This window comes from Oreochromis niloticus, linkage group LG7, assembly GCF_001858045.2.
Source record: "Oreochromis niloticus isolate F11D_XX linkage group LG7, O_niloticus_UMD_NMBU, whole genome shotgun sequence".
In the NCBI taxonomy this organism is placed as follows: Eukaryota; Metazoa; Chordata; class Actinopteri; order Cichliformes; family Cichlidae; genus Oreochromis; species Oreochromis niloticus.
The window spans coordinates 54,219,207-54,244,702 of record NC_031972.2 but is presented as its reverse complement, the minus strand read 5'-3'; the positions used below and the strand labels follow the sequence as shown (position 1 = coordinate 54,244,702).

At 42.8% G+C, this 25,496-nt stretch overlaps 1 protein-coding gene and 1 long non-coding RNA gene across 3 annotated transcripts in view; one reads left to right on the top strand and one right to left on the bottom strand.

Moving 5' to 3' along the window:
* The window catches only part of igf1ra (insulin-like growth factor 1a receptor), a 68,412-nt gene that overhangs the window by 26,094 nt on the left and 16,822 nt on the right, over positions 1-25,496 (top strand). Inside the window, exons 3-5 of the mRNA XM_003440598.5 lie at positions 22,803-23,103; positions 24,098-24,234; positions 24,761-24,905. Of these exons, the coding sequence (XP_003440646.2) occupies positions 22,803-23,103; positions 24,098-24,234; positions 24,761-24,905 (583 nt within the window). The remainder of the gene's footprint in view (positions 1-22,802; positions 23,104-24,097; positions 24,235-24,760; positions 24,906-25,496) is intronic.
* On the bottom strand, positions 3,660-11,039 carry LOC106097877 (uncharacterized). Of its 2 annotated transcripts, XR_002062889.2 has the most exons (4): positions 10,389-11,039; positions 6,961-7,074; positions 6,209-6,273; positions 3,660-5,227 (listed from the first exon to the last, which is right to left on the bottom strand). It is a non-coding gene; the product is annotated as an uncharacterized LOC106097877 (long non-coding RNA). The 2 variants fall into 2 exon arrangements; XR_001223935.3 differs by lacking the exon at positions 10,389-11,039 and having other exon boundaries at positions 6,961-8,018.

Sequence of the window (25,496 nt, the reverse complement as noted above, 5' to 3'; positions counted from 1 at the left end):
ATGGAAAATATGGGCGACCTCTTTGGGGTTGTCAGGTTAAGTTTTGTTTGTAGATATTAGTGTATTCAGAGGCTTCATACACCAAACTAACAGTCATCAAAAGTAAAAAAAAAGAATAAAAAAAAAAAGCTTTTTCCTATAATCCAGTAATCCTTATTTGGAGACGTGTTTACACTTTAACCCATATTCCTCATGCATTTGTAAGGTTACCTAAGGCCCCCTCAAGAGGGATACAGCTTAAATTAAGAATGCATGACGGTAAGTGATCCGCTGGCACGTCACTTGCACTCAGCTCAGCTTCTCTAGAATGCAGTGTTTAGCCTCTAAGACCCCAACAAATGAGTTTATTTTTAGAAAATCCCACTTCTTATTCCTCTTAATGGCGATTATGGGGTGATGACACATCTATTAATTTTTTTTTCGTGAGCTGCACTGGAAAATGCCATTTTTGATGGGCACGTGGGCTCCGCGCAGTCGGTATGGATGCGCTCGTTTGTTGGGCCCACTTCTCCCCTAAAGGAAAAGGTTCTTTTCTCTCATTGACTCGTGATGTCAGGCGGTCATATGTTTCAAGCCGTTACAATTGTGCACATCAAACATTGTGTGTGTTGGCTCGGCTTAGAGCTGTATGAACTACTGATGGTTTCTATGTGTGGCAATTATCCAGCCATAATGGATTGTGTTCTTCCTGAACATCAGGAAGAAGATCATGTTGTTTTTCTCATACCTCCGCCTAGGATTTTATGGGATTTTCATTGTGTTTGTTTATGTATTTCTTTTTTACCTGTTAATATAGACCAATTAAACCCAACTTCAAATGATTAACATTGTTACTTTTACAATTTTATTATGACATAGGGCAAAGTTGGACATTTTGCATCACATTGCCACTACAGAATATGAACTGAAAGTATTAAATTTAAAAGCTGTTGCCTTAATGCTATTACAAAATATCAGAAGCTAATCTGTAGCCAGCTATCCTTTTAAATCTAGGAAACGGATTCATGCATGTAATTAAAACAGTTGTCAGTGTTCTTGTTACAACTGTTAATAATTGCTATTGTTAATAATTGATTGCAGTAAAAATCTGTGTTTTGCACTTTTCATGCTGTTTTGTTAAAAAAATAAGAATTAACAGAGGTGGTCCTCTGCCTCCACATGCCTCCCACAAACCAGGTTTCAGTGTTTGGTCGGTTTCATCACAGGATTTAATTAACGAGCTGGAATTTAGGTATTATTGCAGTTCAGGTGCAATCAAGTATGTTGAATTCCACAAATTTCTACAAATGTTTGGACGGTTGAACCCTTTGAAGTCCCTGCAGGATTGGCAACAAGCTTTTCTGTTCTCCCTGTGATCCAAGGATAAGTGGGATGGATGCCTTGGAACCATTTCCCTTGTTTAAATCTGTAACTGGATTAGAGGTACCCTCTGGAGAAAGGTGCCATAATAATACAACATTACTGCACAACAAGCTCTGCCTGCATTGCTCTTATAAACTGTATGCAAAACCGATGCTTTGGGTGACAGAACTATAAGATCTCACAGATGTGTTTGAGGAGGGGGCAAAACGCGTATCACTGCTGGACACCTGTGGCTCAGGTTTACAACTTCACAGCATACCCCCAAGGAAGGAAGAGGATACAGAGGACAAAGGAAAATATGGTTCTGCAAGTGAAAAAGCCAGAGAGCAGTAACTCCTCTGTGAACTGAGGAAACAGCCAGAGTCCTTCGGGTCTTCCCTGACAGCTGCAGCAATCTGAGAACTCGAGGCTCACCTCTGACGAGAGAGGGAGAGCGCAAAGAGCAAACACAGCCATCGGACAAAGTGGGGTTAAGAGCCTGCTGCCATGTCCCATTATGTGTTTCATTTACACCAGAGACACTGAACACACAGGGACAAATTATCCATCAAGCAGTGATCCAAACTCCGCTGCTTTCAGTCCCTGCACACATTTGCACACAGGGAGAGACACGTACGCAGTTTTACAAAATGGACCTGACCATCACCGTGTACCGTATACTGTTCCCGCCCGCGAACAAGGAAATTCCCTGAGCTATCAAAGACGATTAATGTAGTCATTTATCTCACAGCGCTGTCTGGTTAATAACAGAGTAAACGTGGGAGGATGGAGAGCAGAGTGCAGGTACATTGATGAGAAAGGTCTAACGAACTCTGCTCTAATGAGTTGAGCATGTTCTTCGGCAACTCTGAATTGCAGGAGTGTTGTGGAAAATGCAGTCCTGAGGCTGAAACACACTCTTTGCAAGGAGCACTCACAACCTCTCTTCACTTATAGCTCCTGCCTTCACACCTAACGTGCTCTCGAGTAGTGATGTACACTGCAAGTTCAATGAAATGGAATCATGGCTTCAGATTTAGAGAAGGCATATACAGTGTTGAGAGTATGTGTGGGCTGAGTACCAGGGATAACGCAATGTTTTACAATCGAGATAGACAAAAGTGTATATAAATAATAAAGATTAATATTGCAAATGCTCTATTAAAGTTGAACTATATGTTTACTGGCCACTTCATTAGTTACACGTTACTGTTGCCAGGTTGGATCCCCTTTCGCCTCCAGGGTATAGACTAATCAAGGTGCTCTAAATGTCCTCTGAGATTTTGGTTAATATTGACAAAAACTGAGACTTGTGAGACCCGGCAAAGTTTTTTTTTTCAGTCTTCGGTTGTCCAGTTTTTGTGAGCCTGTCTTAGCTGACAGGAGTGGCACTCATTGTGCTCTTCTGCTGCTGCTAGCCCATCTGCTTCAAGGTGCTCTTCTGCACCGTGCTTGTAAAAACTGATTAGTAGTTACTGTTGCCCACCACCTGAAGCGGGATGGCCTTTCTCTCTGATCTCTGATATCAACGTTGCCTTTTTCGCTGGATATTTTCTCTTTTTTGGACCATTCTCTGTAAACCTTAGAGACTGTTGTGTGAGAATATTTCAGCACATCAGCAGTTTCTGAAATACTCAAGCCATTAAAACCATGCCATGCTCAAAGTCACTAAAATCACCTTTCTATTCCATTCTGATGCTTGGTTTGAACTTGATCATATTTACATGCCTAAATCCAGTTGTTTGCTGCTACATGACTGGTTGATTAGATGTTTACGTTACTGAACACTTGAGCAGGTGCATCTAATGAAGTGACCACTGAGTGAGCATACACATTAGATTTAATAGTTGACTCAGAGCCTTTTTAGCACTTGTAAACTTGTACATTCGATGTGTTATGAACAGAAATTTGCATGTTTTAACCTTCTGAGTTCTAAGATGTCTTAGGTGGTAATCCTAACTTCTGACTTTCTCTCAGTTAGAAACGTTATTTCTTTTGTTCCCTGATTGCCACTAATTGGAAGAACAATTTAATAAAAAGAGAAATAGGATATTTCGATTGCCCACAGTTAGAATTAGGGTTAGGGTTATGCTCAAGGTTGTCACACATCACCTCAAAGGGTTCATTCTTTGAGGTTAAAAGAGGGAAGCCAAGCGCAGGTCCTCTGCTGTTGTTGTGATTTGATTTTGGCGGTTGGTCGAGCAGATGGGACGGATGTCTGGAAGTTGGAGTGCCTTTGGTGCTCCCTCCCTCAAGTGGGTGGGTGTGTGTACGCAAAGTGCTCTCCAGTCTGTCTTTAGGAAGACAGACAGCTGGTCAAACAGGCTTACGAGAGCAGTGGGGAGTCTGGTCTCTGACTTAAGCACATTAGTCTTTACTCCTCATTGGTCAACGGATTCAACTTCAAAACTGTTTTGTAATGTATTGATGGGTGAATATTGTGGACCAGTGACGATATGTCCTCTTTTGACCAGACAGTGGCAAAAATCATTAAGAAAGCATTATCGATGCATGCGTGCATGCTGTACCCCGTGCCAGAGTGTTTTTACGTCTGTGTGTTGTGATTGAGGGTGATGGGGTGCACTGTGAGGGTAGACGCCCCCCCATGTACGCAGTTATGTGGTTGTGTAGTGCAGCACGTAGGCTTGTGGAATGCCGGACTGTTCTGCTGCTTCCCTCGTGGCGGGTGGCCTTGGCGGTTGGAGCCAGCAGAATGGGTACCAGGAGGGTGCAGGGGCGACACAGGGATCAGTGTAATGTGCTCTGGAGTTGGTGTTTTTGTGACTGTGTCAGTGATACAGAAAGATCAAGATTTAATTTCATGGCCAAACCTACTTTTTTTTTTGTTGTTTTCTTGCCTTTGAGACATTCCTTCTGGCACATTTTATCCAGCCAAACAGACAACAAAGTTAACTCAGCATCAGGATGTCATTTATTAGCTAATGTAATACAACACCAGACACGACTGTTGTATTCTGTTACCCTGCACTGACGCAGAAAACAGAATACAACATTGTATTACACAAGAAGCACAAAGAACAAAGGGGAATATTGACTTACGAACAAAGGTCTGTTTTTTTTGTTTTTTTTTATTCCAAGAAACCTGCCCATTCGATCTGACATGATGTACCCTTGACTGGTGAAATGATTTACTTTTATTGCTGTCTCCTTTGGCATCTGTATCACTTCTCTTTATATATAAGCCAGCAGCTGCTGGTCAACCAGAGAGTGCTATTTTATTTGAACATTGGCCTACTGTGGGCACCAAGAATGCCTCAGAGTTATTTGAGAGCAGACGTATAATTATACCATTAGACTGACAGTGATGCTCGCTGTGAAATACTAATACCGCTGTTTTATTTTGCGTGTTCTAATCAAAGCTGATCTCAGTTTCTGTTTTAGGGGGCTACAAATAGTTGAGACATCAGAATTGTGCTCTCTTCCCTTTCCATCCTCCTTTTCGTTCTCTGTGTGAAACCAACTCGTGCAGGCTTCTGGTCAAAGCACACATGTGCTTGACGTCACGCGGGCTGCTTGTGGGCTGACGTAGGTGTTCAGACTCGAGCCATATCAGAGGGGCGAATGGGCCCCAGTGTGGCTGCCTGGTAGTGCAGTCTACAATGGCTCCTGTTCAGACCTCATGTCCCATGCCCCATAACCGCAAATGATGCTTGTGTGTGTGTGTGTGCACACGTCTGTGCTAGCTTCAGCTATCTCATGCCAGACATATCTGATGCAAGAGTGGATCAAGGGATCACCATGTCATTTCTGAGAATAGTCCGTATCCATTCACTATGGGAGAGAAAAATGTGGGTTGACGGAGCCAGATGTTACTAGATTAACAGCTGTCCACGGCCTCTATTGTCTGCCACATCATGTCCGGTGGCTGTAAGAAGACAGAAGAACAAGAAAAGAATGAAACTGTACACTGAACAGATGGACAAGTTATTCTATCATTTCAGCTCATTCTGTACAAAACATATCCAGGACATCATATCCTCTCTTCTCTCAGCTCAACTTTCCTTTAAACTGTCTGGTGGAGATGTTCTGAGAATACAATTAAAGAGTCTCTAAACTGACAGCATTCTAGTACAGAGTCTGTGTGGACCCATGTAGAATAGCGGAGGTAACTGTCTGGAGAATAGAGAACTTGTTCAGTGGGCATTATGTGTGCACCCTGAACCCGGGCAGCACCTTCACCCAAACCAAGCATAGTATTTGTACTCTATACATGTCCTATGTAATAGTGAGAATGCATGTGCAGCAGATTGCCTCCTACATGTAACAAAGGACAAGTTCTAACAAAGTATTGTCCTGATTCTCCTGACCCAGTCCAGAGGGCATGTGAAAATGCCTGTAGGCCTTAGCTCTTAGGAGACCGGCCTAAGAATTGATCATGTGTCATGGGATCTACTAGTAGATCAATTGGCTCATGGCCCACTGGGGTGCTGCCTACCAGCAATTCATCACCAGCGGTCACAACACATTTAGTCCTGCTTCACAGGCACTTGCTGACATTCAAGTACTGTGGCTAAACAGAGTGAGGAGGAGAGCAGTGTTAAGTTATGGTAGTTGGCTGGGTGAGAGCGTAATTTAACCCTTGAAGCCTCAGGTGAGCGGTGACGTTCACCTCTCAGAAACGCTTAAATGTGTTAATGTTCACTTATTTAGACACATTTTTAAAATTCACCTCTGTCCACTTTCTGCCGTGGCAACTAATCATTTATGATACACTTCAAAGACAAATGTAGTCTATGTGGTAGCACATGTGTAGTAATGTTTTTGTCCTTGCCATAGAGGAGTAATGCCGCTGTTTCCTAGATGATAGCACAGTAGTTTAGCAGCAGTAGAATCTCAAGGCTCTTACCTTTCAGTCGAGCTGTTGTCTGTCCTTCCGCTCACATCTGGATCCAATAGGAGCGGCTTCCTTCTCTGAAGGAGGGACACATATAAATAGCCAGGCAACCGTAACCACACCATGCAACACAGCCTGGATGTTAGTTCATTTGATTACTGCTGCCCTGTTTTGCACTGCCAGCTCAGATATGGGAACTTATATTCACGTATCCTTGCATGTATAAAGAGCCCAGGTCTGTCATGTCCACCTCTGACCCTGTGACCCCCCGGTCTGTGGTATGACTGATGCATGTACACTGAATATGGAATGCACATCAACACAATTCTGTTCCCATCTGTGAAAAGTTTGAATGGAATAAGGCCAGGACTGATAGGCAAGAAGAGGATGGGTGGGCTGAAACGTGTGGGCTTAGGAGGGGGAACACTGTATTCTGGTTATAGCAGAGCAACTAAATTTGCTGCTTTTATGAGATACAGGGCACAGTAACAGCTACATTACTAGTGCAAAGATTATGTAACCACGGCACAGTGTCATTTTGCAGCAGGTCTATGCATTTACGTCCGGTGTCCTCATTTTGATGTGAGATGCAGAAACGGCAGACGTGCAGCAACGACAAGCATATGGCTGATTCTTTGTTTTGTTTTTTGTTTTTTTCAAATTGCATCCTAAGAATGACCCTCCTCATTGTGTCTCCCATATGTGTGTACATTCCAATGACTTAACACATGCTTCTTTCTGTGTGGCACATGTGCGTGTCTTACCACAGTCCTGGCTCAGCCCAACCCCTATCAAATTAATGCTCATTCCAGCAAGAGGTGGGACCGTTCATCTCGTGGCCTCGACCCTTCCTTGCTCGTACCGTCTTCTGCTGGGGGCTCCAGGATCAGCACAGGGGAGAAGGTGGGAGGAGGAGAGGGATTGTTACTGGGGTTTAATGCTTCAGTGGGAAATCTACGCCGTAGCTACGTCGTAACCGCAACCCCCTCTGAAACTTTATGCTGTTACCTATGGTGTAACCTGACATGCACCTCGGGGTTTGTGTGCTGTCACTGAGTGAGTTTTAATTTGTGCACTTTCAGAAGCAGATATCGCAGCGTGGTGTCATGAGGAAAACAGATGCAATAGGCCCAAATTTACCTTGACACACACACCTTTGTCTCATACCAACACAGGTATGTGTTGACAGGTTGGGATGAGTTTCTCGGCCATTCAAGCTGCCCCATTTTGTTGCTCCTTTAACATAGATTGGAGTTTAAGGAGCAAATGCTATAGCAATCAATGTTCTGTTGTTTTTAAACCATGCCCTGGGAGTTTGCATGTGCATCTGTGTGATGTGGTAAAACTGCAGAAACATGGAGGTTGTGTTCCAGGGATGGAACCTGAGATTGTCCCCGTTCCCCTCTTGCTGGCCTCTTAGGAGGAGCCACCAGCACTTGCTCCTGCCCCTTCTCCACTTCGTGCCTGCCTTCCTCTGCCAGATGCATAGCTTTAGTTTCCCTCCTAGGCTACAAGGGTATCAGGTTTGTTTTGGAGGGGAGTGGGTAAGAGGAAAGGGGAGGGTTGGGGTAGAGAAGAGGAAGGCTGGCATATGTGTGGAGGAGAATTAGGTGGACAAATCGCATTGGTGTAGGTTTTTGTTTTGTTTTTTTATCCGGAAAAGGAGGGGGAGAAAAAGATGGGAGGGAGGGGAAAAATAGAACTAACAAGTCCCTCCTGGCCTGTTGCTGCCCCTGACCCCTTATCCATAAATTCCATGCCAGGAATTGAAGTTGTGAAGCAGCCATTTTATGAATGAGGGTTAGGGGGGAGGGAGCGGGAGACCGAGAGGAATAAAAGGAGAGGGGAGGCGGGTTAGGTTGTGTTTAGTATATGTGTGTGGGTGGGTGAGACGCGGCTCAGAGGCGCTTGTGGTAGAGTTAGTTATGTGTGTGTGCACGTTAGTGACTGTTCAGGCTTCGTGTGCGTTTGTGTTGTGTTTTGTTCATGCCTCTGCTGAGACACTGTGCAGTCTGGAACAAAGGCCCAATTTGGGTCGTGCTTCCGTCTGAAGCTGCTCGCTTAGCAGCCACTGCGGATCAGTTATCAGATCGAGGAGTAACAGGCACACCTCAACATTTTGTAAACTTTGCCAGCTACAGTTAGGAGAGACATCTTGATTTTGCACTTGTTTAACCCTGCGCTATGGAAGCATGTAAACATCATTTCTGCGCTCTCCTGTTGTCTCACAGTGAAACTAACCCAGTGTTTTTTTTTTTTTCTTGTTGGGTTTAGTTTTTAAGTGGATTCCCAGGGGCTCACCACACAACTTTACTATTTGCATTGTTATTTAATTTAAATCTTCCAGTACATATAAGCACTTTTTTTTTCTTTTTCCAGCTGAAATAGTTTTAGTCTGGTGGAAGAGACGGTATACAAGCATGCTGAATCAGTTTTTAGTAATTTTCTTTTCTTTAGTTAATTACGTTTAGTTATTGTCTTCAAGATGTCATTTGCAGAAAGTCTTGAAAATCTTCAAAAAAAATGTTATCCAAGAAAACAAATCAGAGTTTGGGGATCACAGAGAGTGCATCTTTTCTTCTTCTTTGCTGAGGAAATTGACCCTTGTACCCCTTGTACAATGACGGCACAGTGATCCTTTAGAGGTGAGTTAGAGGCATCTATTGTGCCTCCTGTTATCCATCAGAGGAAAAATGATGATCCAAGGGGAGTCTTGTTTCAAGTGACGGAGCTTATTCTCTCGTTTGTGATTCCCTTATATCTGCTGTCACAGAAATATGGCTGCAGGCGAATAAACACAACTTAGGTTTAGATGGCAAGGCGAAGCTAAACCTCCATCATGTGAACTGGGCCTAACTTAGTCTGACGTAGGCAGCAGTTGAGTGGTTGCTGTGTCTTCTGTGTAAGTTATAGATACTTAACACATAAGACATAAACTGAAATCGGTTTCTTGTGTTGTATAAATGAGTAATAATGTTTAAACGAACAGATTATTCTGTGATCGAGGTCAGGCATAGTGCAATCTCTGTGTTGTCATGGCGATTCCCAGCCCCCTGCTGTCATCCATAAAGCAGTAGGTAGCAGGTGCCATTAGCCAGTCAGTCACTCAGTGCTGCTCGTGCAGTGCTGTAGGTAATGAGAGCTGACACAGAGTGACAGTGCAGACAGGAGGACATGCTGTCACTGCGGCTCAGGGACACGAGGACGTCCTCTGGTGTTGTTTACTCCTCGCTGTGTACATTAACACCGCTGATCCTGCTGCTGATGGCGATGCCGCTCGCCTTTTCCTGCTTCTCTTTAACTGAGATAATCCGTTAACCATTTGAGTCACCGATAAAGTAACGCTGCTAATGATTACCTGTTCCAGCTTTTCAAATATAAGAACTAATGTTTTGGAATTATCCCAAATGAACCATGTTTGGACTGTTATTAAAATCGTTTGAGGACTCTGATTTAGATGCGCATTATTTTTGTTTGTGGATGTATTCCCAGTGTGTACATTTACATAAACAATTACCAATTAATGGACAAAGGCCCACCTGATTTCATGGGTGTTCAGGAATTGATGTTAGTATTGATTTAAGAACAGGGATGGCTATCCGCATTTATCATTGAAAACTTTATTATTATTCCTGTTGGTAAAATTATAGGCGTGTGTGTTTACCTGTTTAGACATCTGTTTGGGTTCCAAAAATCAAAAATTACTGTACTTGTCAGGACCAACAGTCACTTGTGAGGACAAAAGTGCCTGTCCTCATGGGTTTGAAGGCATTTTTGAGACTCAAAGCTTGGTTTTAGCGTCAGAGTTGCAATTAGGTTAGGCTGAGGGTTAGGGTTAGGCATTCATTTTTGATGGTTAGGGTTAGGGTAAGCGGCTAGGGAAAGCATTATGTCAATTAGATGTCCTCACTAAGATATCAAAACAAGAATGTGTGTGTGTGTGTGTATGTGTGTGTGTGTTTAGGTTGTTCATTTTCAAATAAAAGTAATCCAACTATTCAGAGTAACTAACTGCACTTTGTGGTATAAGTTATTATGTACCCCTTGTACAGATGTTGCCAAAGCAGGAAAAGAATAGCTATAAATAACAGTAATCACTTGCTGAGTCCCTTCTCTGACGTGCTTTGTTTACTTCCTCACTCGCCATCTTTCCTTACAGGAACCAAACAGACAACAGAAAGGTGCTACTTACTATATGATTGCTGCCGCCTCCTTGCCAGCCTTTTCACAACCTCTTGCTGTCTGGGAGCTCAGCAGAGTGCAGAAAAGAAACCCCGCAGCAGTGAGCTAGTTAGATAGCAGATAACTGCTGTGGTGCAATACACACACACACACACACACACACACACACACACACACACACACACACACACACACACACACACACAGAGGAGTCTAGTAGTAGCTCTATTGAAACCACCACAAGACAAAGCAGTGACTGGAAATTTGGCCATGGAAAAAGGCCCGGAGCCAGAGCCAGCACTTTGATGGCTTTCTTTTGAGTGGTAGTTAAAGGATATGGTCTCCTGTTTCGTGTCTTTCCTCCTTCTTGCTGTGTGTGTGCATTTGTGTTCGTGCGTGTGTGTGTGTGTGTAAGTGTGTGATTGATGGCTCATTGATTGAGCAACGTGCTCCCATTCCCTCTCTCAGCCAGCTATCTGTCCCCTGGCTGTATGTAGCCAGCCAGCCCAGCACCAGCTGTTCAAAAGTATGTGTGTGTGTGTGTGTGTGTGTGTATCTGTGCGCACATTCATGTTTGAATAAGTGCATTCCGGCGGAAATCACTGATCTAGCAGGTGCGATTTCTACTCTCCCATGGTGTCTTGTTATGGTCTTAATCAGGGCGTGGGCAGCATTTTAACACCAGTTGATGTTACGTAGAATAAGAATATGTTGCATTATTGATGATTAATATTTAACACACAATTAAAGTAGGAGAAAGGGCTCGTTGTGTTATCATCTGCATGTTCCTCGGTGGAGTTAAATACTACAGTCATGTGTTATGAGGCATATGATTTTTTTTTTCTCTCAAGTAATTTCAGAGCTGATGCAGTGCTTCTGTTGAAGAGAAAAAATATAGCCTCAGGATTTCCATTTATTACAGTTTATGATGTTCGGTTTAGCAGCATTCAGACCAATAAGAGTTAACAAGACATTTATGAAATAACTAATGAATTACTGCATCTGGGGACAGCAGGGATACAGCAGTTCTCGGGTAAATATAGAATCGGCTCATCCTGTGCTTGCAGTTGGTGCAGTGCCCTCTTTACGCAGGTTACCACATGTGTGTCAGAGGAGCAGAGCGATCTTTTAAGGATGACAGAAAACTTGTGTAAAGTGATCTGCTCGGGGAAACCCTGGGGCTGATTAAAACGGAGCTGAAGGAATCATAATAAGTCTGAAATATCAGAGTTCAGACGGTGTGAGAGATTGTGGTAGATATGCTGTGTTGCTTTAGAAGACGCTCACTGAACCATTAATGGAATACAACAGATTTTTAGGTCACAACAGGGGGGGGGGGGACTGGTTCCTCAGCCCTGTGTTTACATTCTCAATGAATGTGTGTAACATCTCTGCTGTGTTAGCGTGCCTCTCTACCATGGCGTTGACCCCCTGCTGGTGGTGGCTACTGTTGCAGCCTTGTTCCTTGAGTTGTTTGAGGCCCGTAACAACAGGAAAACAAAAGCATTTTTTTCTAAGCAGGGGGCGCCTAAGTGGGCCACACCGTGGTGCGCCCCACATTTATGTCCCAGTCTGTCCAAACTGAAGGAGAGAGTTGTCTGCAGCCTCAAAAAAGAAGGGGGGAAACATGCCCGCTCTTTCTAAACTGTGTCTTTATATCTCCCCTGACTGTTAGTAGCCACGGGCTTTCACAAAGGAGACCATTGTTTGTTTGGTGGGGAGAAAGCATGGGCATTTTGTTTCAATCATTTCTGGAAGTCTTATGTTTAACATGGTGGGGGCTTAGCACGCTTCCTGTAGCTGGAAGCAGTCTTGTTCCCTGTGTCCATTTCCCAGCCTCTGCACTGGCATCTGTCCTCTCTGCCCTCTGTGTCGACTTCTGAATGCTCCGGGTTTATAGTGTGTTCACACCTGTGGAGGTTTTCTTTTTGATTAAGCTGCAGCTTTTGGTGTCATAGCAGGACAAGCTATATGAGCTGAAAGTGGGTTCAAATGTAGTTTTTGTGCTTTGTGCCCAACATAAAAAACCCGCCCCGAGATCTTTCTCCATCTTCCCATCAGTCCCAAATAAACCCTCCTGCCTCATGCTTGCTAACCACTGCAGCGTCTTTGAGTCCTCTTGCAGTGCTTTGATGACACTTCACCTCTCCTATATGCACTGACTCCTCCTTAATCCGACTAAGAGCTAATCTATCGCGGAGGGATGTGATCCGGCACTAAACACTAGGTTTGATTGTCGCAGAGCAGGGGATTCACTGTCCCTTATCATGCACAGAATGCATGTCTTGATCATTTTTGTGTTTTGAATCTCCCTAAAAAGCCGCATCCCTCTGCTGCATGTCTAGTTTAAAACACTAAAAAAAACCCCAAAAAAACAGTCTGATTCTTGTTACAGCACATATTTTTATATTAAGCAATTATTTCCCAATATGCCTCCTCTTATTGTCTCCCTTTGTGCCTCTCTCTTCTTTTTTAGTTTTCTTTTGCTTTAATAATCTTTTGGTTTCATTACTGGAAAAAGAAAAAGCCCAGCTGTAGCTGTCCTCTAGTGAAAACGTCAAACCCAGAGTTTTACAATAACATATGATGAAGCACGATACACTAAACAAAACTCCTCATTTGGCATGTGTTAATTAGGAAGGACTTGCTCAAGTCCTAGAGCCTAGGAAAGAGAGGAAAAAGAAAACATTATGGCTTATATGCAGATTCTGATTCATGCTTACAGACCACACGCTGACCCATCGGGGAGCACTTTAACGATAAACAAGTGTGATGTGGCAGTGGTGCTTCGTATGAGGGTCATACAAGGCATGTACTTGCCACACAAGTAGGAGGAAACTCTCTCACACACACACACACCTCTGTCCAGAAATGTAGATAAAATTAGCAAAGCTTCCACATTACATGCTTTAATCGTTCTTTCATCTTTCTTTCATTTTCTTGCTCCCTCCTTCCCTTTCTCTCTTCCCTCCTGAAGCTGCTGAGGTCCCTAAAAGGGGCAAAGAAAGCTGAGTGTATTTGTGTGTGTGGGATGGGGGGGAAAAGAAGGAGAGACGGGGGAGAAGGAGGAGGAGGAAGAACTGAACTCTCCACCCACCCTGAAAAGAGGAGGTGAAAAAATGGGGATAGAAGCATGATGTCACAGGCAGCCAATAGGAAGTGTGGGCTGGGGACTGTTTAAGGCCTGTCAGCTGTCCTGCTCCATCCACATAGGCAGTGTGAGGTCAGGCACAGCTTTATCCATCCCCTGCCCCATGTCTGGTCACCGGCCTCTAGCTTCTGACCTTTGAGTCCACGCTCTATGTATGGCATATGAAGGTCCTGAAGCGAGGTCTTACTTAATGCTCTAGCTGAACTGCCATTGAAACACTGCCCCAAAACCAAATATGGTACAGATTAGGTGGAGAGCTGCAGTTTGTCATTTTGTATTGTTTCCACACGCTCTTTATCATGACTACTGTTTGTGTTCGAGGCCAGAAGTGAATGGGGGACTTGCGTCATGGTAAAATCCGATTAACACCGAAACTTAGGTTACAAATGAGAAGCTATGTCTGCGTTGAGCCTGTGAGAGAAACTTGCTGAAAGTGACGTAACCCACAGTTTGTTCAGAGACTTGTAAATAGTAGTTCATTCCCGCTGCAAGGCTTTGTGCAACTGGCATGATGTCGGGTGTTGCTGTTACCCAATTACTAATAAGGATAAACCTTTACAAGTCCATCGTTGACGACACTGTATTGGTCCTTTAGTGTCGTTCGTGGCTTTACGTTGACATGGTAAGCCACCCTTTTGGGCTTATTGTCATTTTAAGCCACATGGATTTAATGGGATGTTTAAGGTAAAGTAGCCCTTATTTATGATATCCAGTCACACCCTTCTGATGTGAAAGGATCAAGTGAGAATGAGCTAATTGCTGAATGCTGCCAAACATTTCCCGTCACCGGTCCTGTTTGGCCTTATCAGCGTGCATGTCAGTAGTAAGTGCCTCTATTCTTCTGTGTTGTTCAACTGTTTATGAGGAAAACTGCAAGCCTTTAACTCCTTGTGCCGAAAGCAAATGTTCAAAACAAGCACGAGGTTTGCGTGTTTTTTATGCCTCTCCTTTTTTATGTCAAGTTAAGCTTTGTATTCTACTGGATCAGTACAATACTGTTTTACTGTGACATCATCTGGGACTGTGGTATCTTATCAGGCCATTACACTTGAAAGACCTAGCCTTAAGTCTCAGTGCAGGCTCTCTAGATAAAGAGAGTGTTTCATCCAAACTCTGGTGCTTGTCCTTTTTTTTTTCTGTGCATGAACACTCAAGAATCTTGCTCCTATAACGACATCAAAGGGAGGAAAAAGGAAATCCTAAACCCAGATGTTATTCATGAAGCGACTATTGGGATTGCTGGCTCCATTAAGGTGCCAAATACTGAGGTGTGTATCCTAAAGAAAAGAGAGCGATGCACTGAAGAGATGGGCAGAGTAACAACACTGCAGTCTGCCTGTGTGTGCCAACAACCAGAAAGTGTCTGCAGACATACAGAGGCTTTAATGTGGGTTGTATAACTTTTTATTGAATGTAATTGCAAGCAATTTTAGGCTTTATCATCCTCTCGCTATCACAGAGGAGTAATCAACTAATGGCCTCCTCAGTGCTAGCAGAGATCTCCATTTTAACCTGGTGGGAGTGCTTGCAATGAGCACAAACATATCCCCATCAGCTTTTTAGCTCAAGGCAAATGTTGCTGTGCTTAATCAGGATTAGGGCCTCTTTGAAGTCGATGTGAAATGAAGATTTGTCATGTTGAATCCAGACGTCATGCAAGCAGGGATAATGTATGCCGGATGGTGCACCAGGATGAAGTCTGGGCACCGTGTGTCAGAGTTGTCGATGGTCAATACCAGAAATATGCTCTGGTATGAGAACCGTTACTGTTCTCTGATGTTCCGATCATGATTGGCTAAGATTGTCTGCGGACTAAAGATGTTACACATTTCCCTGATTGCAACTTGTACAAGCAGCACTAAAATTCAGGAGTGTTTTTTAAAAGGTGTTTATTAAAGTTTAGATTGGAGTGGGTTGGAATATGTTGAAAATCAACATTGGTCCGTATGGCTGGAAGTTCTGTCTGGCGGCATGTGGGTACACAGCCAGGTTATAACTGTGCCTGCAAACATCCAGCGCCTGAGCCAAAAGAAGCACCAAGTTGTTCATTTTATATGACCAGCTATGTTGTTTTTTTCCAGTGTTGCGAAGTAAATCTGCAAAGATTCCTCTTACAGTGTATCCATGTAACTAACAGCTATGAAGACAATCACTTAATAAGAGGGATTACAGTGCAACGCGTAGAAGGCTCTTAATAACCCTGACCAGTCACTCGGCTTGCAAAACAGTTAGTCAACAGAGGACTGCCAGGAAACGCACTGTATTTAATGAAAGAGATCTGGGAAGTTAGGTATTTTTAGAAGGCACCTTTAGTAAGAGGAAACACCTCAGAACCTGTGAAAAAATGCCCAACTTCTCTCCAAAGTTCCTCTTTCCATCCTTAATGTCTATCTAAGCACCTTATTTAGCTTGTCAAGTTCAGTGCCCGCAGCTGAAACATTTCTGTAAATCTCTGTGAACTCTTCATGACCAGATCAACTTTAGACATGTCAGGTGAAGCACTTACTTGCCAACCATTAGGTACGAGTCACACAGTCAGTATCTGTAATAATGCTTTCTTTAGATTTGTCAGTGCAGCTAAAGTAATGCTGAATGTGCTGTTAATTTGAACTCCCCCTCTGAGTCATGACAACCACTACATGTGAGTCTTGAGGATAATTTGGAGAGCTGCTGGAGAGGCTCATCTTCATGGCTACAAAAAACACTCCAGGGGTGATGAGCTGGGACTGTGGGACTATTAGTCGACTAGAAGTCAAGCCCACAGGGATTCAAAAGGTCAGCTTCGATACAGGGAAAGGCCCCACTATTTGACTTCCATCTAATATTCTTTTCTAATGAAACTGGGGAAATTACTAAAACCAGTATTTGTTATTGAAACAGTTGCCAATTAATTTTCTGTCACTCATCTAAGAGAATAACTGACCAGTCCTGTCAACCATGCATTAACTGCTTCAAGCTAGAATTACAAGATAGAAGAAGGATATGGTGTTCAAACCGAATTATTTAACGTGGGTGCATCTCTAACTTTAATATAAAGACCTTGATTAACTAAATGTTTGGGCTTTTTACTGTTCAATGATTAGTTGGAACGAGGATTTTGCCTGGTAACATCCGAATGCGCAGAATATATTAATCTGTGTGGTAAAATGTCACTTTTGAAGGATATTCTTACTCACTTTTTCCATTGTTTTAGCACTTTAATAGCTTTCAGGCCGTCCTCTGTCTCTGCAGTGATAAAAACAAAGTTCTTACACATGGTGCTGCATACCTGTGTCTTTTTAGTGGGTGCAATCAATCAACAACAAAGCAACAACAACAACAACAACAGCTGCAGATTGGGCCAAGGCCCGAGGGCCTAAGGAAGGTGTGTGTGCGTGTACGCGCGCGTGCGCGTGCCTGTGTGTTGTTGTTGTGACTGAGCTCGAGTGAGGGGAAATGCCACGCATGCCTGAACACACAGACCAGCACATAGTTGTGTGAAAAACACATTGCTGTTCTTTAGAGGGCATGGGAGTGGAAAAGACCCAGAATCAGTGGGACAGGGAGAAATGGGCTCACACACACCTTTGTGCGCAGGCCCGAACAGAGATTTAGGCAAGCTCATCTGAGCCAGCTGTCTGCACGAGAAAATCGCATCATGATGCCGTGCAGCGTTCCCCTTCCAAACAAAACCCCCTGTGATCAGCGAAACGGTCGATCTTGCAGAACGTGCGCAGCCAGACACAGTCTGCCTGAAAAAGTATTTAAAAAAGAAAAAAAAAAAACTCTTTAGATTAGATTGTCCCAGCACTTAAGACTCTATCGCTGTAGGAGTGAGACCGCACTGGAATCTCTGATGCGGTTTGCCTTTGGCTGTGAGCGGAGGAAGCATCCTCTCTCCAGCCGCTCGGGCTGATGTGGTTCAAACAAGTGTCTGGAGTGATCCACTGGGGGCTCCCGGGGAGGATCGGGTTGCCGGATGAGGATGTGGCCTGATTGAGCTCAGGGAGATGGGAGGGTCAGCCTGGGATCTGGACTGCAGCAGCCCCTGATAGGCCCTGCTGTTTGCTACTGTACAGTTGAGCTACCTTGCATTCTGCTCTCAGAGCTGGTAACCTGAGCTCAAATGCCTTGACTGTGCACAGAGGCTGTGCATCCCCACAGTGCAGTGGATCACTGTAGCGTGCAGTCGAGTGAATGCTTTCATAAATGGAGGTGATATAGAGATAAATTTAATTATGTCCTGATGAAGCTACGGCCCCATTTATAACGTGAAGCAGCACCGGTGGTGTGATTGACGCCTGATGTGCACGGCTTCTATCCTAACAGCCTTCATAGGCAGTCACAGCAAAGTATGTGGTGGTTGTGTTTTTTTTATGAATGTGCAATATTTTCAAAGCGCACATTTTGTGTTAATTATAATGTATTTTTATGGTTTTGTTTCAAACTGATGCGTCTTTAAAATCACTGCCAGTTTAAATGTTACCTATTACATCCTGAAAGCTTGTCCCACCTTCAGCATAGCCGAGCCAGGTTTGTTATTTACCGAATGTTCCACTAAAGGGTCCGTTCAGGTTTTTCCTTAACTTATGGTTTCTCTAAATCTGTGGAAAGGTCATGCTTAATCACTATGGTTACGACTCCCCCTCCCAGTGCCTGCTCAAGAGAGGACTTGTTTACCATCTCTGCTCCAGACTCAATAACATGTCAGTCATCTGGAAAAGAACCTCCCCTCCCAGCTGCTATTGGTCCAGCAGACAGCTAACAGTGTAAACCCTACCCACCTATATTCGCCACCCCCTCCTTCTCCCCTGAGCCCCACTGTGAATAATGAATGATTTCCTAGCTGTCTGTCGGTCTTCCCACTTATTCTAAATGACTCCGGGAAGATGCACTGAACTTTGATGTGCAGAATGACTTGAAGAATGAAACATTGTTTGTTGGATAATTTGAACGTTTCGGCATGACTGCACCTGGTTGGTTTGGGATTAGTGTAACATTTTACCGCATTACTTATATTTTCACGCGTACTTCATCTTCAGAGGTGGCAGTGGCCAGCTGGCTGTAAACATGTCACCAGCCTTCCAGTGTAAACAGTGTAGTAGTCTACTTGCACAGTGTGCTCTCCGGCAAACAAGACACGACTCGCATTCAGATGAGGAGAATTGCTGCACTGCAATCCTCTTCCTCTAAAGTAATGCACCAGTTTGAACCAATAACATTGAACCTTCTCACCCATCAGGCAGACACACACACGCGCACACACACACACACCCTCCTGAAAACAAACAGTGTTGAAATTGAACCAATTTGTTATAAGATTTAAAGCTGCTTTTTGGTTCATACAGTGTTGAGGTGAGTACTGTGGGTTCAGTAGGGGGCTATGGGTGGTGGGAGACAAATGCACTTCATATAAAATCTGTTGTATGTCTACATTTTTCTCATATTGTATTTGCATTTTTCCATGTCTGTAAGATTTTCTCTCCTCTGACTCCTCTGTAATCGTGTTTGCAGCTAGTTGTGGAAGTTGTTACTAGGGATTAACATTCTCCTTGTTGAATTCTCCGTAGCCTGGAACATTCTGCAGATTCTTCTCATAGCCCGGCAGCTGGATAATACCTTTAGAACAAAAACTAAACTTGTCAGCCTGTCTCCCTATTAGCGATGCTTCCTCCCCCTGCTGCTGTATTTAATGGTGACTATAGCCAGGGCCTCGCCAGCTCCTCAGAAGGAGATTCCTCTGTGTGGATTGTTGTGCCGTTTACTACTAATGAAATGAACCTGGCCACTCCTCGCGTCGCAGCGGTCTGGTGAACAGCAGGGGTAGGCTGGTGGTTGGCTCCGATGTTTGACCAGATAGTGTTTGCTGAGGGAGAGAGAAGGAGGGAGGAGGGCTGTGTAAGTACTGTGAGAGAGGAACAACATTATAAGGTCCCCTAACCCAACAATCAGCAATTTGACTTTTCTGCAGGGAGATGGGGCTGGGATTTGCAAGTTTTGAAAAGGTTAGTTAATGCAGTGTGTACTCAAAAAGGGTCAAATCCAGACCTGCTGATGCTCCTGATGCATTCCAGTTCATATTAAACATTTACCCGGGGGACTACAAGGATGAGGACGACTTATCTTAAGAGGAGCCCCTTGTTAGGTAGTCCCTTTCCTTTGAAGTAGTGGAAACCTACAATACCCAGCATAGCTATGTGTAGAGAGCAGCGGCGTGGAAATAGGGCTGCATTAGGACCATCTATAAATAGGGGATTGTATCCTTGATACCACGGGTTGTTTGGTCACGCAGTGAAACCGGGTCGACTTATATGGATTTAAGACAGTTACTCCCCCTCCCCGCCTCTGTCTGCTTTCCTCTGTAGGAAGGTATGCATGTTTGGGATTTTTCTTCATTGAGGAGTCGTTTAAAATGATGCAGAAAGAAGGCGGCCTCCTACAATAAGGCTCATTAGAGTTTGCTTTGGCTGCCCCCTTTTGGTAGGATTCCAAGTAATGAAGCCACGCTGTGTTTTTTTTCTTACTAAATGTGCAGCACCAGTCGGCCGGCTCTGACATACTAGTCTCAGCATCATGTTTCTAATCAAATCATAGCTGCTACATGCGAGTATGTGAGTGCAGCATTTGATGCTGTAGTTTAAAAAAAAAAAAAAGATCTTTGGTATTTGTACTGGATTGGATCCAAAACAGTTAGATACACTAACTGTTTGTGAAAATATACTGTTTGTGAAGGAGCCACTCGACTCCTGTCATCACAGAAAATGTGCGTAGAGGAAGATATGCATAGCATTATGGCCTTTCCCACGCTAAGTATTATACTTACGTCATCATGCAAATACTTGTTGGGGTGGTGCAGTATAGAGCTATAATTATGATTACGAAAAATAATGTGGCATGTAATTACACTAATGATTTAAATACACTATTCAGTAGCTTTCTGGTCATATAACTTATTCATATTTTAGTGATTCCAGTAGTTCAAATACATTTATTTTATTTTTTTGTAGTTAACTACTGAAACAATAAATATGTGGCCCATAATAAGAACACTTACTGAGAATAGGTTCTTGCTTTTTAAAAAGAAAAAACAAATTTGTTCATTTTTGGTAATTAATTTAAAAATATTAAACTGAAGGGAAATTTTGAAAAAGAAAAATGGGAATTCTAAATTGATTATTTTTCTTTATTTATTTATTTAAAATGGAATATCTGTGTACATACTTTTACTTGCACATTGCAATGATGATCAGAACACCTCTTTGCAATCAGTTTAACACAGGTAAAGACCTAAAGGTTTATTAAAGAAGCTATAAATTAGTCATGGAGATTTCATACAACTGTGTGCATTACCTCCTTCAAAGAATATTGCTAAGATGTATTTGAGAAACCTTGCAAAAATGAGAGTCTCAGACTGAGTATGCATTTATTCCGCAGCAGTGCTGATCTGTACCGTGAACCGTTTTAACCTGCACAGATGTTTTGTGAAGCGAGGGGAAGTACCCTTCCAGAGATTAGCCCCACACACGGGTTTAATTTTCTTTACTGATTAACAAATTGAACACAAATGAAACGCAATGCACCCAAACCTGCCTTTAATTTAAAATCAAATAAACAAGCGGAGCAGAGAGTCCTTTTCTGCAGCGTACACAAATATTCACATATCTACATGCATGCTCACACGTTGGACACACATGTGCACTCTTTCAGACAATGGCCTGTGTTACGAGGAAGGCTGAAACAATATGAATGACATAAGTTGTGTATTGTCATGGTTGTGCAAATTTTAATAATGATATAAAAATAACACATAAAACATACTGATGGCGTGTGCGTGTTTTCTTTAAGCTCTGACTCTGCATGGAGAAATCACGGTTGCTCTGCCTCATTTTTTCACTTCATTTCGATTTTATTGCTCATGTAAAGAAATTTGTCTTGTAGTCAAAAGCACAACAATAAATGGTAAACCCCTATGTTCTCTTAAATCTAAATAGCACACGTCTGTGGAGGCCGCAAAAAGCACTGCTGTTTGCAAACAGTTTCTATGGCAGATGTAAGAAACGGCAATAAATAATTAACAAAAAACAATAGATTTATTATCTGTTACAGAGGGCAGCTTTTTTTTGCCAAGTGACTCCTCAGCTGCTATTTGTATAAAGTACAGTGTCACCAGGCCTTTCACAACCACACAGATTCCCACAGACACAGACACACACAGTCCAGGTGTTTTGTCTATGGAAGTAGGCTCATCTAAAACTAGGGCACCCCTGTGTCTCATGATTAGCTAGCAGTGGGAAACGTCTGCTTTCTTCTCTTTACATCTGTTTTTCCTGAGGAGACTTTCTGTGAATAGGCTACAGTAAAAAAAAAAAAATGCTTTTGAACATTAAAAACAGACGTTTCCCTTTTGCTGTTTTCATCTGTCACTGTTCATTTAAGAGTAAGACAGATGGGATTAACATAAGTACTTAGGAAGACTACATACAAGCAAAGATCGGGTTTTGTAGTGTGTTCTTAGCTGAATGAGTACTTTCTCATAACTGTAGTCTTTCCTGCATCAAAGTTTGGACTTGGAAACACTTATTCTCTAGTGATGACGACTCATATATTAACCGTGCCGTTTCAAGCTCAGTCAGATAAATCTGACTAACCGTCTGTCCTTCCAAGCAATGGGAAAATGCCGCGCTTTATTGATAACATATTGTTTGCTGTTTGGTTTCTGAGTGATGCCCAGAAAACAGTGACTATTATTCATGGTGCTGGAGCTTAATTCAAAACACCCTGCACAATCATTTTCTGTGGGAAGTGATTCTTTGTTAGACGCTGTAATAGAAAGGGTGTGATTCTCTTCCACCATGACAGAATATTTGAAAGTAAAAGAATGCATTGTTCTTGCCTAAAACCAAGCACAGCAGGCCCAAGAAGTCAAGCTCGGCTACAGTGTGGTGATGGTAAAGCTAATCCCCTTCTGCACATCCATTCATATAAGGCCTTTGCAGACCACTTTGGAAAATATTTCCTCCTTAGCTCCTCCTTTTAATGCGGTGTCTAACTTAAGCTATTGTCATTGCTCTGTTTTTTTGTTTTTTCATTGGGTGTCTTGCTATTTCTCTTCCTACATCCAGCTTTCCATGTATATGGATGGAATGATGCTTTCTGCAGAGACTGCACACCGACTCTTCTTAACCTGTTTATATGGAACAGCATTATCCTTGCATACTTTCTTTGTTTAGGGTCTTCTCAAGCGATTCTATATGTCTGACACTTACTTACCGTGTCTTTCTCTGTCTCTGTCAGTTTGCCCGAAGCAGTGTAGGCTTGCCTGTACAGACAAGGGGGAGTGTTGCCACAGCCAGTGCCTCGGTAGCTGCACCGAACCCAACAACGACATGGCCTGCTCCGCCTGCCTCCACTACTACCACGAGGGTCGGTGTGTCCCACACTGTCCCCCGGGCACCTACAAGTTTGAGGGCTGGCGCTGCATTACCATGGACCTGTGTGCTCAAGTGCATCTGGCCAGCGATTTTCACTTTGTCATCCATGACGGAGAGTGTATGCTCGACTGTCCCTCTGGCTTCACACGTAACGAGAGTAATCGGTAAAGATGAATCCTTCATTCTTACTTTAGGCCCTGATCATTTGGAAATGCCATGGTAACATATGTGTTAAAGTAAATACATTCACATTATATTAAGTGTTTTCCAGGCTTGCCTCTCATTATTAATACTCTGTATTTGAATTTGTAAGGGTTATAACCTGACTGCTATCAAAGGGAGAGCCACAGGTCTTGGTATTGTTTCTGAAGTAGATGCATGTTTATTCTGCAGTGCCCACATACACTAAAGCACTGTGCACTTAGGCATAATGAATCTATTTGCATGAAGTATCCTTCAGCTGAACTTCACCTGACCTCGGCTCTTCAAAAACTTCCTTTCTGCAAAACTGGAAGTGCCAGAGGTTTTAGAGTATGCGGGCTATTAATGTTTCAAGGTTTTTCCCAGACTACTTAGAAAGTGTAAAATGTGCTCAACACTTGCCACTGGTAGATTTTACAGGCTAGCAAATAAAGGTATTAAGAAGAGACTTGGCTTGAGTGTCCTAAAACTTCCTGTACTTAACATCTCCCAACCAAGGAGATATATATATATATATATATATATATATCTCAAAAGAGAGAGAGAGGGAAAAAACCCCTTTTTGTCCCGTCTTGTCCCTTTCTGATTTGTCTGTCTGTAAAGTTTCCATGCAGCCTTTCTGCTGCCGGATATTTTTTTGGCTGTACGACTGCTGTTCTGTCTCTGAGGTCAACACAATGAGTCACTCTCTCACGAAACCGAGTTCAGTCAAGGGCCCATAAAAGATTAAACTCTCCGTGTGAGAGGTGACCTTGTATCATGCACTGAAATTATTTGCATGAATTCTCTGGAATGCTTGGGAGCTGGGGAGTGAGCAAATTTTTTTCAGGGCGTGGTAGAAAAAATTCACAAAAGTTTTTCTCTGTATTTCTGATACTTTGTTTGTTTTTTTTGTTTAGTTTTTTCACATGGCTCTTCTTGCTCAATCACCCCTTTGTTTACTTCTTCTTTATACAGTATGCTATGCAGTGCTTGTAATGGCCCGTGCGATAAGGTCTGCAGATCCACTGTCATCGATTCTGTGAATGCTGCCGAGTTCCTGCAGGACTGCACCGTCATCGACGGCAATCTGGACATCAATATCCGCCGTGGAAGTGAGTTCAACTCTGAACATTCCTCTTAGAAGCACATGTACTTTACATTTTGATATGGACTTCACTACACTGCTATGCTGCAACTAAGCAGACTATAGCTTTGTACACTTACAATGATGAGTGTGAGCCAGTGAATTATTTAACTTGGCCAGGTACTTGAAAGTAAACTTTTACTCTCTGCACTCACTATACTACAGCTTGTTGCACTTGACTTCCCTACATTTATTATGTTTAGAGGTATAGTAAAAGCAGAAGGGCCGGGTGGAACAACATCACATGTGCTTTTTTGCACTCTAACCCAATTATCACATTATGGTATAATGCTGTTTATTTGTTCAGTTGATAGAGTGGCTCAAAGGCAATCCCTGTATATGATAAAGATTAATCCATTAGGTGTTCATTGGCAGATTTGGATCAAGACCAAATTGGTTATCACAGTAGCAATAGATTTTTTTTTCATAGTTTTTTTGTATTTTTGTGTGACCAAATGTGTTTCGTTTTTCTTTGTTGAATCTCTTGTCCTTAGATAATATAGCCCCCGAGCTTGAGAGATTCATGGGATTGATCCAGACAGTGACGGGCTATGTTAAGATTCGACACTCGGACGCTCTTGGATCGCTGTCCTTCCTCAAGAGCCTACGTTACATCAAGGGGCAGGAACTCATCGACAAGTAAGGCTCGTCTGCACTTTTAGGCTGTGGTAGCGTGCATGTGCGAAGCGAGAGGGAATTAGAGGACATGAGTGGATCGGAGCCAAGCAGCAAGCATACTGTTTTAGATCCATAGATGTCAAACTAACCTCTTGTTGATAAGAATGCTTTTTGCAACACTTTTCACAGATATCGCAATATCCTTATAAAATGTCATGCACAAAGGCTAGATAAGTGACTGTGGCTACTAAGGCAACACATATTTTACAGACAAGGAAGTTAAACAATACAAATCAAGTTAGAACAACTCAGTCTGAAGCAGGAGCGCTAAACATAACACCAGAATCAGCCCGGATATGAAGGAGAGTATAAGTTTTTTGACTTACCATTGTATTTTTATATGTTTTATAGCTTTTTCTGCCAATAAAGACCTTCCCCACGGCCATTTATACCTTATCAAAATAGTCAGGTGTTAGTTAAAGAATTAAATGACAGAAAAAGTTCCTTTTTTCCACTGTCTATAGAAATTTCAGTTTTAAAAAAGAAAATGTTCATCAATCAACAAAAACTATGCTTACAGGAAATACAAGAAAGTCTGGGCTGCAAGCTAGT